The sequence below is a fragment of the Squalius cephalus genome (genome assembly GCF_949319135.1).
Source record: "Squalius cephalus genome assembly, chromosome: 18".
Lineage (NCBI taxonomy): Eukaryota > Metazoa > Chordata > Actinopteri > Cypriniformes > Leuciscidae > Squalius > Squalius cephalus.
In genome coordinates this window covers 23,105,914-23,122,188 of record NC_137139.1, presented here as the reverse complement: position 1 = coordinate 23,122,188, position 16,275 = coordinate 23,105,914, and the positions used below count along the sequence as shown (strand labels likewise).

At 37.4% G+C, this 16,275-nt stretch overlaps 1 protein-coding gene across 1 annotated transcript; it reads left to right on the top strand.

Annotated features, from left to right (window-relative positions):
• Positions 1–311: 311 nt before the first annotated feature.
• On the top strand, positions 312–14,973 carry acvrl1 (activin A receptor like type 1). Its single transcript, XM_079849181.1, has 10 exons — positions 312–910; positions 3,472–3,543; positions 3,798–4,022; positions 4,932–5,101; positions 5,302–5,401; positions 6,043–6,189; positions 6,370–6,645; positions 6,797–6,994; positions 11,021–11,151; positions 12,860–14,973. The coding sequence occupies exons 2-10, from the start codon at positions 3,474–3,476 to the stop codon at positions 13,004–13,006; spliced, it is 1,464 nt and encodes a 487-aa protein (XP_079705307.1). The 5' UTR covers positions 312–910; positions 3,472–3,473; the 3' UTR covers positions 13,007–14,973.
• Positions 14,974–16,275: the final 1,302 nt, after the last annotated feature.

Below are 16,275 nucleotides of genomic sequence, written 5' to 3'. Positions count from 1 at the left end.
AACAAAACAAAATTGAATGGTAGTGTAAATTAATCCATTTCTACTGTAAGTGTAAACCGAGTTACAGTTAAATATTACAAAGTGCAGCATAATGAATGGCAAGAGCAAGCATTTTTCAGAAAAGAAGTCCAGGCCAACACCGCCCAAAAACACATTTTATTTTAAAGTGATCAACTTATTTTAAAATATAGTAATACAGTACAGTACCTAAAAAGTACAATTTAATGGAGATCAGATCACATTTGTGATGTGACTTGTTCAGAAGGCACATGAAGTTCAATTCATAAGCAACCAGCTATGGAGAAGAAAATAAAACAGACGTGGAAAAAATGTCTTGCAGCAACAGGAAAACAGCTATGAGAGCACATTCCTACTGAACCCCGGCTTAGACAATGAGGGGTGGGACAGATATTTTAAAATCTGTAATCTAACCCCTAAATCAGAAACATTGCTTAAAGTTTGCTTTACACTTATCGAGATGGAGTCGTCAGGAGTCGATCTGGGAATGTTTATTTCCAAGCGGAAGAAGACTGTTTCTTCTCCGAGAAGCGGTTTCTCTTTTTCGGTTTATCAGCTCGAGATTTGACTGGAGATAGGCTATACTGTACGCCACAGCTCGATATGTTCTGCGTTACGGCGATCTGTGCAATATTTCGCTCGAGGATATAAGACTGATCGGATTGTGAGTGAATGAAAACTGAACTCGAAAGAATTTAACTTTAGAGTAAACTCCGAGGATGTGGCAAAAGTTAGGATCCGGCACATCTGGATATGACTTGAGCCTCTGATTTCAAGGCTATTCGTCGCTTTGAGACAACAGTTTGATGTTTTAAAGAAATGAGAGACAAGTTTCATAAACAGATGAAGTTTGATAAGCTTGATTCGTGAGTGTGCGCAAGAAGAAAATCAGGTAAATCACCCATTATGGTTTCTAACCTCTTTTAAATCCCTCTCTCTGAAATTGCTATTATGGTGAATGTGGCGTATAATGCATGACTATAGCCTATATTTAATGAATATGGATACTATTTAGAAAAATATGTTGATACCGGTTTGAATTAAAGGGTCATGCTTGGTCATGGCTTTTCCGTTGTAAAGGGGCAGAACTGTAGCAGCAATTTTGTTATTTTAAGAAAAAGAGAATCAGAAAAAAAAAAATCTTAGGCTTTATTTGTCTTACTTTTTCTTACTTTTTTAAATTTATTTTTGAGGTATTTGGTCTTCACAGGTGGTGTGTATATATATATATACACACACACACACACATACACAATATATAATGAATGATGATGATGATGTAATATCTGAGGTCATGAGACATGTGGATGATGCTTTCATACTACATTCTGTTAACTACAAAGATTTGGCTGCATTATATATCAGATATTGTATTAGAATATTAGAATTAACCAAATATATTCTGTTCAGGCATCTTTGCACTCGAGAATCCCTGTTGCAGTCGATGACACAAACAGATCCCTAAATGAAACCCATATCTAGTTAGCATGAACCATGAGTTCAGTTCATTTATCTCTGTGATTGTGAAATGCTGGCTGAGATGTACCAGTTCTTTTTAACTGCAGTCAAAACAAGCAAGTTCTTACAGCTGCAAGATGGAGCCAGAGATATGCTGCTGAATGCTGAATTTATACCCTTAAATTTCAAAATCCTGACTCAGACTTGATTTATTTCTTCAGAATAACAATATGAAATACATTTGGGAAGTTGGCATGTCCTGCAGAGTAACATGCTATAATCTGCCTAAAACTATTTTAAACAGCTAATTTTGTAATAATACTTATTAATAATTATATTATTTTATATTTTTTTATATATACTAAATGGAATATTTTGTACTTTTTTAATTAATTTGTCATTATCACACAAAATGAGAAGGCAAAAAAATGATTAAATGTGAAAAGAAATTGAGACTTTCACTATCACTTATGCATTCCTAAACAAAATTACCTAAATATGAAAATAAAAAAGCTTGATCTATATTCACACTACTTAGTTTAGTAGGAAATAACTGTAACATAAATAAATGTAAATATAAATGATGAAACAAAGCTGTTAGCAGCAAAGGAGTTTATTCTATTTAAAAGTCCTGAGAAAAGTGGAAGGAGAATAAGACTGTTCACTGTTAGTTCCCATGGGTCTTTTGACCGCTCTCAGAGAGAATGCTGACAAGCAGGTCATCGAAACAGGAATCGCATTTCATCATGTTCACTTAAGGCTTTGATTCAAGACGGCCACTATCTGATTTGAGAAACATCCTGGCAGTTTGGAAATAAAGATCAGAATACCCAGAGAAGGGTGGGGTTGTTTTCCGTCTTAATGTGGCCCAGAGGGCCCAACAATTACCCATTTTCTTTGCACTAAGCGTACGTGACAAAGTTGTTTACACTGACCCACCTGCGCTTACATTGATGGGATTAAATGGAGAACTTAAAAGATTCCACAGACAAAGTGATTCCTGTTGGAATCTCGCTGCATGTGTTTTCTACATCAGGCAATAGCCATCCTCATTTCCAGTTAGCCAGTTTGTGTGTGGGCTTGCATCCCTAAAATGACAATCATTTATATGCATACGCAGATAACAACAAATATCACAGATTATAATATATACACAAATGCATTCGGAAACGTCTCATACAGACATATTGCCCAATGCATATTTATTTGTACAAAGATACACATCAACCCTGGCTCTCAAAACATCATGGCTCACTCTGTTTTTCCATGACGTCACATAAGTATATAGTATGCCTACTTTAATTACAGTGTTGAGGCAACACGAAAATAGTCTGTTGTTTTCAGCGTGCTACTGTTACACAGTGACCTAAAACGAATTATTAGACACTTTCACCTATTGCTTGTTGAAAGCAGCCTGGAGAACAGGCCAACACATCAGCATGCAGGTTTTCCGTCATCTTCATATAACACGTTTTCACCCAGCCATTTTGCTTGCGTGACCAGTCGACTTCCAGACCTTGAGGAACAAGCAATCCGGAGTATCTGGACGGCTAGCCGGGTGCGGCCTCTGAATGGCAGGAAGTATAGCCATCAATATTTACTCTGCGTGTGCAGCAGCCAGAGTGTCTGCAAGGAGGAGAGCGAGGCCTCCACTAAAGTCCTCTCCCACCCACTCTCACTATAATTGCAACACAGACAGACTGACTGGACCCTCTCCATCTGTCGTTCTTTAACTCATGACTTCCTTTAGCGTGGACAGGGCTTATTGAGCTTTTTTCCATTAAGAGATTCCAACACTATGTCATTGTATGATTGTGCCATTATATTATTCACACATGGAGTGGTGCCTTGTTAATGCCAGATCGGTGAGGGATGATGCAAGGGAGCGTGTGATATGTGAATACGATTAAATGGAAGGAGCTGGAAGTGGGGTTTTTTTGTGTCAAAGTGCTCCCTCCTAAGGCTCGCTCTCATCCTGTATCCCCTCTTTCTTAGACATGAAGGCTTCTGAGATGTTCGCAGCGTTGTTTGTTTTGGTGTATTCAGGGAGCTACGCAACTCTCGCAGGTGAGGTTACATAATTGCAGTCATAAAAGTGTTTATGTGTGCATATGTCTGAGTGTTGCATGAAAACCAGCCGGGTGATGTAGAGTGTTGCTTCCTGAGTAGACATATAAGCAAGAGGAAGTATGTATCCTCCTACTGTTTTAACACATTTCTTTTTTTTAAATGATGTGGTGGTGGACTCTCCACCAGAGAATGCTAAGTTAGCCATCATTTATACAGTATATCAACTGAGATTTTTACTTACATGTCCATAGGTGAAGGCAAAAAGGAAGATTTAGAGTGCACATGTGAGAACTCATACTGTGTAAACGACACCTGCTGGGGCCAGATTTGCTACTACACTTCGGTCCATGAGAGGATAGACAGGGGCTGTTTATCCTCCAGTGAGCAGTGCTACGTGCCTGTTGTTCCTGGAGTGTATTCTAAGTGCTGCTTCACACACTTGTGCAATGCAAACCTCAGTATGCCTGAAACAACAGGTCAGTCATTTCTTTAAAAACACTCATTATTAAAATCAAAGAGTCGTTTGCCTTGGTAGAAGTTTTCTCTCTGCTGCCTTCTAGTGTTACATTGGTGTTTCACCGGTTTTAACTTTCATTGGTTTTTAAAGTGTTCATTTTTTTGTTCACAAATGCAAATTTTGGGGTAAAATCCCACTACTGTAAATTATACTGGTAGAGTATAATTACTATGTTTTGTCTTTGATGGGCATTATTTATTTTAAATGTTTTCTGAAAAGTCACAAGATTGCTTTCGATGTTTAATCTTGTATAATTTGTATTGTTTTTATTTTTTTATTCCCCTGTAGATCCTGGTTATTTTATTGGTATTGTTTCCATGATATATGTCTTGTTTGCCTGTTATGCTTTCTTTTTTCTTTCTTTCTTTGTATTAAAAAAACAAAACATTAAGGATATCCTGGAATGTCATACTTGAAAAAACAAAAAACTTGTTGAAGCTTATGTTGCTGTAGCTCAAATAGAAACTTAAAACAATTCCCAAATTGAAAATATATATATATTTTCAGATATATTTTTAAATATATTTATATACTAAAATAGCAATATTGTGCCAATATAAAAATTGAAATAAATACTGCTAATAATTTATAATTGACATAAATGAGTTTTAGTTATTTTTTCTCATATATCTTTTGGCCATCTTCATATATATATATATCTTTGTAATATATTTTGAATTGAAATGTATTGTCTCAAAAAAAAAAAATATTTCATTGTCCTTAAATTTATTTTAAGGTTAGAAATGTATTTTTCTTGCCTTTTGAAGCACAATTTGTAATGTATTTTGGCATTTCTGAAATTAAATACAAAATTGAATATGAAACATTTTCAGCTGTTGTAGTGGAGAGATGTTGTCTCTGTTTCCAGTGGGAAAGCCCATCAAACTGATTCTGTTGGTGGGAGTGCCATTGTTGGTGCTGTCCATGGCAGTCTGTGGGCTCGTGTATTGGCTGCGTACAAAGCGACAGCATCGCCCCCTGGTGGAACACGAAACCTCTATGCTCAAAGGCCCCTGCGGAGGGGATCCCACATACGGGGTAAAACACAACTGCTGGGTGACATTCACTGCTTTTTGTTTGATCTCATTATTCTCATAAGTCTTATTTGTCATGAGCTAGTCAATGAAATAGAACTGAAAACTTCTGTCTCTTGAGCAACTTCTGAGCAAAATGTTCCTCTGGTTTGTGACTCAAATTCCCATCATTTGACAGTAAGTGTGTGTAATTCTCCTTTTTAGGATATCTTTGATGAGTATTGTACGTCTGGCAGTGGGACCGGCCTGCCTTATCTGGTGCAAAGGACCATGGCCCGACAGATCTCTCTGGCTCATTGTGTTGGTGAGTGAAACTTTCATATCTCATTACACAATGCTGCATAGGCGGAGAGTGAAACAACTGCAGGATGAAGCAATGAAGTCTAAGAGGAGGAGATGTGTTCTTTTTACTACATAATGTATAACATTGTGAGCTCGATAAATGTACTCTAAACTTGTTTTCAAATAAAATTATATTTAAATAAAAAATTACTTATTATAATTATTATTAAATAAAATGATATACATGTAATATTATACTTTTTTCTTGTAAAGAGATTTCTTTTATTTTTACTACATACTGTACAACATCGAGTTTGATTGAAAGGGTGGTCACATATTGATTTAAATGTACTCTTAATATGTTTTTAATATTACCATAATTGAATAAATATATTTGAACCCATATATTACACTTATTTTAAAATGTAATTATTATTATTATTAAAAATAATTTAAATTTGTGAAATAAGTGTACACATTTATATTAGGATCTAATAATAATGAATAAACCTTAAGTGTAATCTTTGTATTAATTTATATGTTATATATTAAAATTGAATTTGTTTTAACATTTAACAAGTGCACTGATCATGGCTATACCTTAGTATAATAATATATGCATCTCATTTCAGTTTATCATTTCCCTCTGAATGTTTCTGGCAGGTAAAGGGCGTTATGGAGAGGTATGGAGAGGCACCTGGATGGGAGAGAGTGTGGCTGTGAAGATTTTCTCCTCTCGTGATGAACAGTCCTGGTTTAGAGAGACTGAAATCTACAACACAGTCCAACTAAGGCATGAAAACATCTTGGGTAGGTTTCCACCCACACTGCATTTTTCATTTCTTGTGTGGGAAGGGATCGTTCTGAGAGTTCTGCTGCAGCCATGCTATGTTCTGATTTATCCAAACATCACTTTTCTAATGAAGGAGTTACACAACTTTTGATTTAAAATGTAATACTTTTCTCTTACACATGTCCTCTGTCCATCAGGCTTCATAGCATCAGACATGACGTCTAAGAACTCCAGCACTCAGCTGTGGCTGGTCACACACTTCCATGAGTTGGGCTCCCTCTATGACTTCCTTCAGGACAGCACACTAGACCCCGAGGGCTGTCTGCGCATGTGCCTGTCCATCACCAGCGGCCTTGTGCACCTCCACACAGAGATCCTCAGTACGCAGGGCAAACCAGCCATCGCACATCGAGACCTGAAGAGCCGCAACATTCTGGTGAAGAGAAATGGGCAGTGCTGCATTGCAGACCTGGGTGAGAAAGTAGAACAGAATATCTGCGTCTAAGTAGGAAATGTATCTCATTCCAAGACTTTTTTTACTTTGGCAAATCATATACTTTATTAATTGAGATCTTAAAAAGATAGTTTTTTCTCAAACATAATGTCCTCTTTGTGATCTCTCAGGCTTGGCTGTCATTCACTCTCAGTCTAATGACTATCTGGATGTGGGCAACAACCCGAGAGTGGGCACCAAGCGTTATATGGCACCGGAGGTTCTGGACGAGAGTATTCGTGTTGATGTGTTTGAGTCCTATAAACAAACTGACATCTGGGCCCTGGGTCTCGTCATGTGGGAGATAACTCGTCGAACTAATGTAAATGGTAAGATGGAATAGTTATTCAACTTTATTTTTGTGCCACTACCGCTATTCTGGGCTCTTGTGACTTTAAAATTTGTTTCAAAATGTCATACAGTATTGATACCAAAACCTTGATATGCTGAGACTTGTGTTTACAGAAAGAATTAATTAGTTAAAGTTTCATTGCACATTACAACTTTAAATGAAAAGTTCTGTGATTGCAGGATCTCAAAGTTCTACCTAACTTTCGGTTTTCTGTTTCTAAGCAATGATTTTAGATGTGATAGACTTCTATATTTATTTTTTCTCTTAAGCTTCTGTGTCTTACTTCCCCTCTCTCGATCCCTCAGTTTTTTCTCAATGTCTGTGTCTGTCTCTATCCACGATTAGCGGCCCAATAATTTTCAAACAATCTTATCTGCTGTCAGCGCTCCTGCTCATTTAGTCCAGATGCGCTTGTTTTCTCTCTCTCTCTCTCTCTCTCTCTCTCTCTCTCTCTCTCTCTCTCTCTCTCTCTCTCTCTCTCTCTCTCTCTCTCTCTCTCTCTCTCTCTTAAACACACACATACATACTTTTTAGGAAGCACTTAATCAACCCTTTATATATAATTTATATATTTATTACAGAATGTGATGTAATGGCACTAGTCTTCAGTGTCTCATGATTCTTCAGATATCATTCTAATATGCTGATTTGGTGCTCAAGAAACATTTCTTATTATTATCATGTTGAAAGAAGCGTGATGCATTTTGATGAATAGAAAGTTCAAAAGAACATAATTTATTTTAATTAGAAATTTTTTGTAAAATTATAAATTACTTTACTGTCACTTATATACACACACCGATGGGCTAAAACATTATGACCACCTGTCTAATATGCTGTTGGGAATGTTGGTGCTGCCAAAACTGCGCCGGCCCGCCGAGGCATGGAGTCTGTGCTATCTGGCACCATGAAGTTAGCAGCAGATCCTTTTAGTCCTGTGGGTTTCGAGGTGAAGCACTTTGTAAACATTGTAACGCACCAAAATAGAAACTGCCCATTTAGATTGGTTTAGAAAAAAGTTAAAAAGATGCGTTTTCTGCTGAGACCTCGATAGATTGAGCCTGTCGAATATAAGCGGGAAGAGTGTTCCATAATTTTGGAGCTACTACTGAGAAAGCTCGATCACGTTTTGAATTCTTCTTGGATTGGGGAACAAACATCATTTGATTTGTTAATCTTAGAGTCCTAGCCGATGTGTAAAACCCTAAAAGGCTATTGATATAATTTGGGGACATGTTATGAAGAGCTTTAAAAACCAGTAATAAAATCAATCCTATACTGAACCAGCAGCCAATGGAAAGAGGACAGAACCGGAGTACTGTGATCCCTTTTTTTAGTGACAACCAGAAGACTGGCTGCGGCATTCTGTACAATCTGCAGACTAGATAATTGCCACTGACAGATCCCTACAGGGAGTTGCAATAGTCCAGTCTCGAGATAATAAAAGCATGAACAACGATCTCCAAAACATTAAATTTAAGGAAGGGTTTTAACCTAGAGATCATTCTAAGCTGATAAAACAGATTTAATCAAAGAGTCGATTATGACTCCAACATTTCTCACGCTGTCCTCCACAGTTATTGCTAAGGGAGAAAGAGTATTGGCCATCTTCTCTTTGAATTTTGGTGGACCAAATATTATAATTTCTGACTTTCATTAAGTTGGAGAAAATTTTTAGACAGCCAAGCTTTGACCTCATTCAAATAGACCAACAAGACTCATTCCCAACTTTCAACGGTAAATATGTCTGTCATCTGCACACATTTGATAAAAAAATGTCATAGCGACGGCAGATGGATCCCAGAGGGCACATATACAATGAAATCAACGTAGGGCCCAAAATAGAGCCTTGAGGGAGACCATATTTTAAGGGGACCACAGAGGATGAAGTGTTTGCAAAACTAACAGAAAATGTTCTATCCAATAGATATGAGTGAAACCATTTTAGAGCTGTCCCACAAACGCCAACCTCATACTCCAAACGATCTAAGAGAATCGAATGATCAAAAGTGTCGAATGCGGCTCTGAGATCCAACGTAATTAAAACAACTGCCAGCCCAGAATCATCCGCTATTAATAAATCGTTCACAACTTTTACCAGAGCGGTCTCTGTACTCTAAACAGCTCTGAAGCCAGATTGGAATTTATCCAGGATATCATTCTCTGATAAAAACAGGGTAATTTGAGATATAACAACCTTCTCTAAAACTTTGGATAAAAGTGGTAATTTAGATATTGGCAGAACATTATTCAACTCTGCAAAATCAAGGCCACTGCTTGTTTAAGACAGGGTGGAACAACACCATTAATTAAAAAACTGCGTTCAGCTTTCCTAAAAGCCTGTTTCATAGCACGTGTTTCATTGTTATACCATGGCTGAGAATAAAGTTTAGGCGTTTTAAGTCTGAGTGGAGCAACATCATTCATAATGCCCAGACTTACAGAATTAAAAAAGGCAGTCATCTCCTCTGTCTAGAGGGCCCAGAAGCCTCAATGAAAGAAGAAACTGGGCTTGCAGCATATGCATCAGCAAAACTATTTTGCTGTCATCTCATTAACAATCAGCAAGGTCAGCTTTTAGATATAAAAGCAGGCAGATCAAGATTTTATTAAAAAAAAGAGGTTTATGATCAGATATATAATTGTCTTCTGTAGCCACATTACTAATAGACAAACCCATGGATAAAACCAGGTCAACTGTAACCATGCCTGTGTGTGTAGCATCACAAACTGACTGTGTAAAGTTAAAAGAGTCAACAATGTCAGAAAACTGCCTCACCGGTGGTTTAGACAGGCAACATACATGAATGTTAAAGTCCACAATGATTAAAACATTATCAGTGGGCGGAACTATAAAAGACTGAAGAATCTGTAATAAAAGAATCTGAAGTCCTTATCATATTTGGGGGGTGGGGGGGTGGGGGTTGGGGGGGGGGGGGAGATAAGTGCACAATGAACAGTGTAGGTCAGTTCCAGTTTAACCAGCTGTAATTCGAAACTTGTGTATTTCTCCACTGATTGTAAGCTACATTTAAAACTGTCTTTAAAGAGCGTGGCCACTCTCTTACCTCGACCAGTGGATCTGGGAATATTTAAAACAGTGTGGTTCACAGGCAACAGTTCACAAAGAAAACAGGTATCCACCAGTTCAAGTAAGGTCCAAGTTAAAAAACAGAAATCACTATAAACATTCATAAACGCACACATCAGTTATGATAAATGTTCGCTTGATGTGCGAGAACCAATGGGGTTCATTCTCGTGTGTTACGCAGCACGTTTGATCTTCCACATAAACCAATTAGGTTTGTTCTTGGTTGAGCTTCTGTTTATGTTCGCTGATCAATGTTTATATGTGAATAAAAGCCTAAATTGAATCTGTTAATCATATAAAGCGGTCGTGTCTCTTCAGAAAATTTGGACTATAAACCACTCAATTCACAATCTCTTTATGAAACTTTTGAAGCGCCAAAGTAGTAGTTGCGTAAAGCTGTCAATGCAGAGCACAGAACTGGCTCAGATTTTATTAAAAATATCTTCATTCTTACGAAGATGAACAAAAATCCTACGGGCTTGGAACACGAAGGTGAATAAATGATGACATAATTTTATTTATTTTACTCACTTGTTAGGAGATAATCAACAATATTCGCTTCACCTGTGACTGGTCATAATGTTTTGGCTCATCAGTATATACTGTGTATGTATAACTATAAAAATGCAAAATAGAAGATTTTTAATGATTCCACTGTAGCTTTTTTCCCCATAATGTCAGCTGCCATATGCTGTTAGGCTCTCTGGATAATTTCCAGCAATCCTCCCACAGAAGTATTAGTACTGCCAACCTCCCTCAACGCCCAAACCACTGTTTTATAGATATGGTCAGAACAGACTTTCAGTCTTGGCATAAATCTGCATTTTTATCAGTCAAAATTCAAATGCTATGTAGTCAGCAAATGTTGACAAAAACTCCCATAGAAATCCCTTAAATCTGTGGTTGCCTCAGGGATCGTGGAGGAGTACAGACCACCGTTCTTTGACGTGGTGCCCTCTGACCCCAGTTTCGAGGAGATGAAGAAAGTGGTGTGTGTTGACCAGCAAAGGCCCAGTCTCCACAATCGACTACACTCTCATCCGGTAAGATACTCAAACATACCAGAGATACAGATTTGGAAGACTTAGACTTACTTGAGTCAGACCCTACACAAGGATTTGCTTTGACAGCTTCAATCTGGAGCAAATTGTTAGGAAAGCATTACATGCGTGTGGGACAAAATATCCGTCTATGATGTCACTGAAAATATCTTATAGGCTTTAATTTTAGGTTTGCTTTGCAAAAAGAAAATGGATGGAAATTTACATTTATCCCGCTTAATGCAAAAAGCAGCTGCAGCAGCTTGGTAACATCTGTTGAGGAGTAGCAGACTTGCAGGCTAGTCGCTAGATTTGTTGCTACGCTCATAAAAATAAAGGTTCCAAAAGGGTTCCACAAAGAACAGTTGTGAAAAGAACCAGTTTCAAAATCTAAAGAAGCTTTTCCACTATAAAGGACCTTTTATGCAATGTTAAAGGTTCTTAAAGGAATAGTTCGGCCAAAAATGATATTTAACCCATGATTTACTCACCCTCAAGCCGTTCGAGATGCATATGTCAATCTTTTTTCAGACGAACACATTTTCAGTTATTTTAGAAAATGTCTTAGAACTTTCAGTGGTTATAATGTGAAGCTATGGGGTCCACCTCCTTCAAGACCCAAAATGTGCATGCATCCTTCACAAAAGTAATCCATCCGGCTCCAGGGGGATAAACGAAGGCCTTCTGAGGGTAATCCGTGCGGTTTTGTCATAAAAATATATATATTTAAAACTTTATAAATGAAAATATCTGGCTTCCGCCACGTTCGACGCGCGTTCACGGGAGATGGATGTCGGCGTATGACGTAGGACGTAGCATAGGAAGCGTCGTGACGTAGAATGAAGTATAGCTAAATCAAACGCTACGTCCTACGCCGGCATCTATCTTCCGTGAACGCGCATTGACTGTTGCCGGAAGCCAAATATTTTCGTTTATAAAGTTTTAAACATGTATATTTTTACGGCAAAACCGCACGGATTACCCTCAGAAGGCCTTCGTTTATCCCCCTGGAGCCGGATGGATTACTTTTGTGAAGGATGCATGCACATTTTGGGACTTGAAGGAGGTGGACCCCATAGCTTCACATTATAACCACTGAAAGTTCTAAGACATTTTCTAAAATAACTGAAAATGTCTTGGTCTGAAAAATTATTGACATATGCATCTCGAACGGCTTGAGGGTGAGTAAATCATTGGTTAAATATCATTTTTGGCCGAACTATCCCTTTAATGGAACCATATGAGAATAAAGAAACTTTATTTTTAAGTGTTGCATTTGAAAATAATTACCCTTTGAGTCCATATATCTTGCTGAAACTGTTTTGCCATATTAGACTGTTTTATGTCTGCCACAAACACACACTCCCTCCTACAATGTATCTGTTCAGAGTAGAATGCTTAAAAAAAAAGAACTAACAGTTTTGAAGGACAAATATGATTGTTTGACACCTACTTCAAAGCTAGCATGACATGAACAGAATTCTCACAAAATCTCATTGTTTTGTGTCAGAAGTTGTTGAGTTTGGATTTGCAATTGAAGTTGAAATGCACTGAAATCTTGGTCACTTCTTTGCGTCTGTTTTTGAAAATGAACTCCAGGCGCAGTCACTTCACATAAACATATAGGTCTACCCATACAACTGTACATTTACACACTGAGAGAGACATCAGAAATGACTAAACAAATCCTTCTGTATGTTTTTCTGTCAAGATCCTGTCTACAATTGTGAAGATTAAGAAAGAGTGCTGGTTCCAAAGCCCTTCAGCTCGACTCACTGCTCTGCGTGTGCGAAAGACCCTCTCCAAACTGGACCAGGACCATGACTACGACATTGACAAGCTTAAACTGGACCTCTAGAATAAACCTCCTACCACATATTTCCAAGAGAGTTCAATTCTAATGGACCCACATTGCATATCCATCCATCTGAGTATAATCTAAACTCTTTTAATGTGCCTTTCAAGCTTCTTGTCTTAAGGCTTCACTGAACATGGTTTATCTTATCATGACATTCACTGTGGGAAGTCGAGGCCTTAACTGTGCTGTTAAATGTTTCTCCTGAGACATATCCTCTTGACTACTCTTCTAAGACCTCCGTATTTCAACACAGTGACTCATTTATTACTGAGAGTAAAACAGAGTTGATAAACCCACAAAATTCTTTTTAGAATAGTGAGAGTGAGAGGGGTTTTTACAGTCAGGATGTGGGTCATTCTGGACTTCCTAACTGCGGTGTTTCCTGAAATTCTGAACTTCCTAAACATGACTCTTACGTAAAGAGGTTGGCACATGCTTTAGACTGTTTGTTGCACTTATTTTTTTGTGGCTCCTTGAAAGAATTTGAAATGGTCCATCTTTTTTAAAAACAAGAATTGCGTTTCAACTTGCACCAAGTAATTATGAAAACAGAGGACATATTAGTATAGTGCACTTTTGTAAAAAAAAAAAAAAAATTACATCACATTACTCTAGCTGTACTATATCATTTTTACGATGTAAGGAAAATGTACAATATATTTGCTCTTTGAAGAAATTATAATCAAAAATGTGTATACAAGATGTCTCTATTTCTTCTCACTACAAATAATAGTATTTAAGTATTAATAAAACTTCAGGATACTGAAACATTAGACTTTGAACATTTTTCTACAGTAAAGGGGTCTTCAATAGAGGGTCCACCAAGTATTGTTTGAACCAAACAAGTAAATACATTTCACTTAAATGCATCTTTGAACATTAACATGTAGTAGTAAAAATGTGTCCACTAGAGGGCAATCATTAATTGCTCTTTTTCCCCTGTAAGTCTTCCATTAGGTTCTTTTTGCGTCTTTCTCTTTCCCGTAGACTGATCTGAGCAAACTGTGCCACAACCTGATCTGGTTAATGAATACAACGTCACTTCAGTAGCCCTAAAGGAGATATATACGGGATCTATTTCCTTTTGCCTCAATCCAATTCTTGTAAACCATAAACAATGTGTATACTGTCTTACAAGCCACGCAATCTCGCAATTGTTAGAATCGTTGTTCGTCACAAGAGACACTAAAGGACCTGATACCCCTCGGGAGCTACCAAGACACACCTCAGTGTTGTTGAACAACATTTCACGGATACAAAACTGAATGCATCCTTCACGATCATGTTTCAGACAGACCTATATTTACCCTGTCAAAAATAGATATCTCACGTATCTTATTCACAGAAATGAGACTGCCAAATGGGTGTCTTTCCAGTATAAATCCCTTCCTATGCACACCGACACGCAGAGGAGGCCAAAAGAGCAGATGCTCCACTGATTGATGGATATTTATAAGATGTTTATCTCGGCTTTTTCCCCAAGCCAAAGTTTCCCTTTGGCGTGTCGTGTTTGTCTTGCTGTCAGACTGTATGGCGGAGTGAGAGGATGGGCATTGATTTCTGTCTGCCTGTTTATCTATATCTGCACCCTCGCTATATCCATCTGTGGAGGAGAACAGAGAGGGGGCTTTGCTGGAGATAATTCCCCCAACTCGGCCTCTCCGGCCACATGGAGAGAGGGTTATTTTTAACAGAGCACAGCGGCTGAGTGGAGTATCAATGCCCTGCTCTGGTAGGCCAGACTCCTCTGACATGGTGCCCCTCAATCAGCTGTGACATTTTTACACAGAATGGACCCATTCCAGATGTCTTTGTTTGGAAAAATCGGATATGAACGCCCAGCTGAAATATGTTGATTGATAATTGAAAGATATGACCCCACTTTACAGACAATAGACAGTCAGGGACCAGATTACTATGTAATCTAGCGAAAGCAAAGAGGTTAATGGTAACAATAGAGGTTTAAGTCTGCAGGCCGCAACTCTAAATGCTTTGTATTTGACCTTTGCATTGAGAACAACTTGAAAGGAATTTCAGTGTAATTCGATTAGATCTTGTACATCATTCTTTATGTACCCATACGGCTTAATGCACTAACTGAGACTCTCCTCATGTCATGTGGCCATTAAGAGGACAAATAGTGAGTGCATCAAATGTCACTTTATTCCTCAAAATTAAAATCACAAGTTCCCATCTGCCCAGCTATTTAGAGGAAGTAAACATCCTGAGGTCCTGGCAGAAGCAAGAGCGCTCCTATAGGAATATGTTTGACTTCTATCCCTGAAGACAGTTTCCTTTTTCATACTAAGGCAAGGACTTTGTTAATGTTATTTTTCTTTCTAATCAGTGATTTTTTTTATTGAGGGTCTGAGGTCTCTAAAGCTTAACCCATACTGTGGTTTTGTGGGAGTCCTGAATGCTGCTCACATGGGTTCTGTAAGCTCCTTTGGATCACACACATCGCACAATGTACGTCCTACTCACAAAGGTAACTTTGGCTCCTGAGTCATATTATTAATGCTGAGACTCTGGAGAATAGCGAACACCTCCTGCTGGACCACAACAAAGACATGACCTGCAAATCTGTCAACTTTCATACACACCATTTAATATATATATATTCTCTGATAATGAATATGTGAAAAGGACATTATATTATTTTTAATAGACAATTACGTGAAATATTCCCATGACCTGGATGTATTTTTTCCATTAGACAGTTTGAATCAAATAAAGTAAACATATTTTATTTATTTGTTTATTTTATAACTCATTCTTGAAACATGAGACAAAACATGTTTACTTTTTTTTTTTTTTACAAATTATTTTATAAATTTTAATTTTAACTGTCCCCATTTAACTGTTTACATTTTTAAATTTGGTTTATTCAATTTATTTTACTTTTTTTCAATTTTTCTAAGAGTTTAAAGTGATATGCCGACTCCGTCACACAACTGTTAAAAGATGTTTTGTCATTTTAACTAATTTCTCTCATTTTAAGTATTACAAAATGTCTCCTGCATTTAACACACGTGTTCACAAGTTGACCACAAATATGGTTATTTTATCAACAATATTAGATTTTCGGTCAGATTTAGCCTACAATTTTACAAGGTTAGGCTACAATGTAATAGATGAAAGGGAAAATCAATTTGAAATCAAGATTATTTAGAATAATATTATATTATAAAAAATTATAACATTATTTGTTTAAAAAATATATAGGAAACATTGTTTTTGTATCTGGGAGTGTTGACCCATATTTTGAA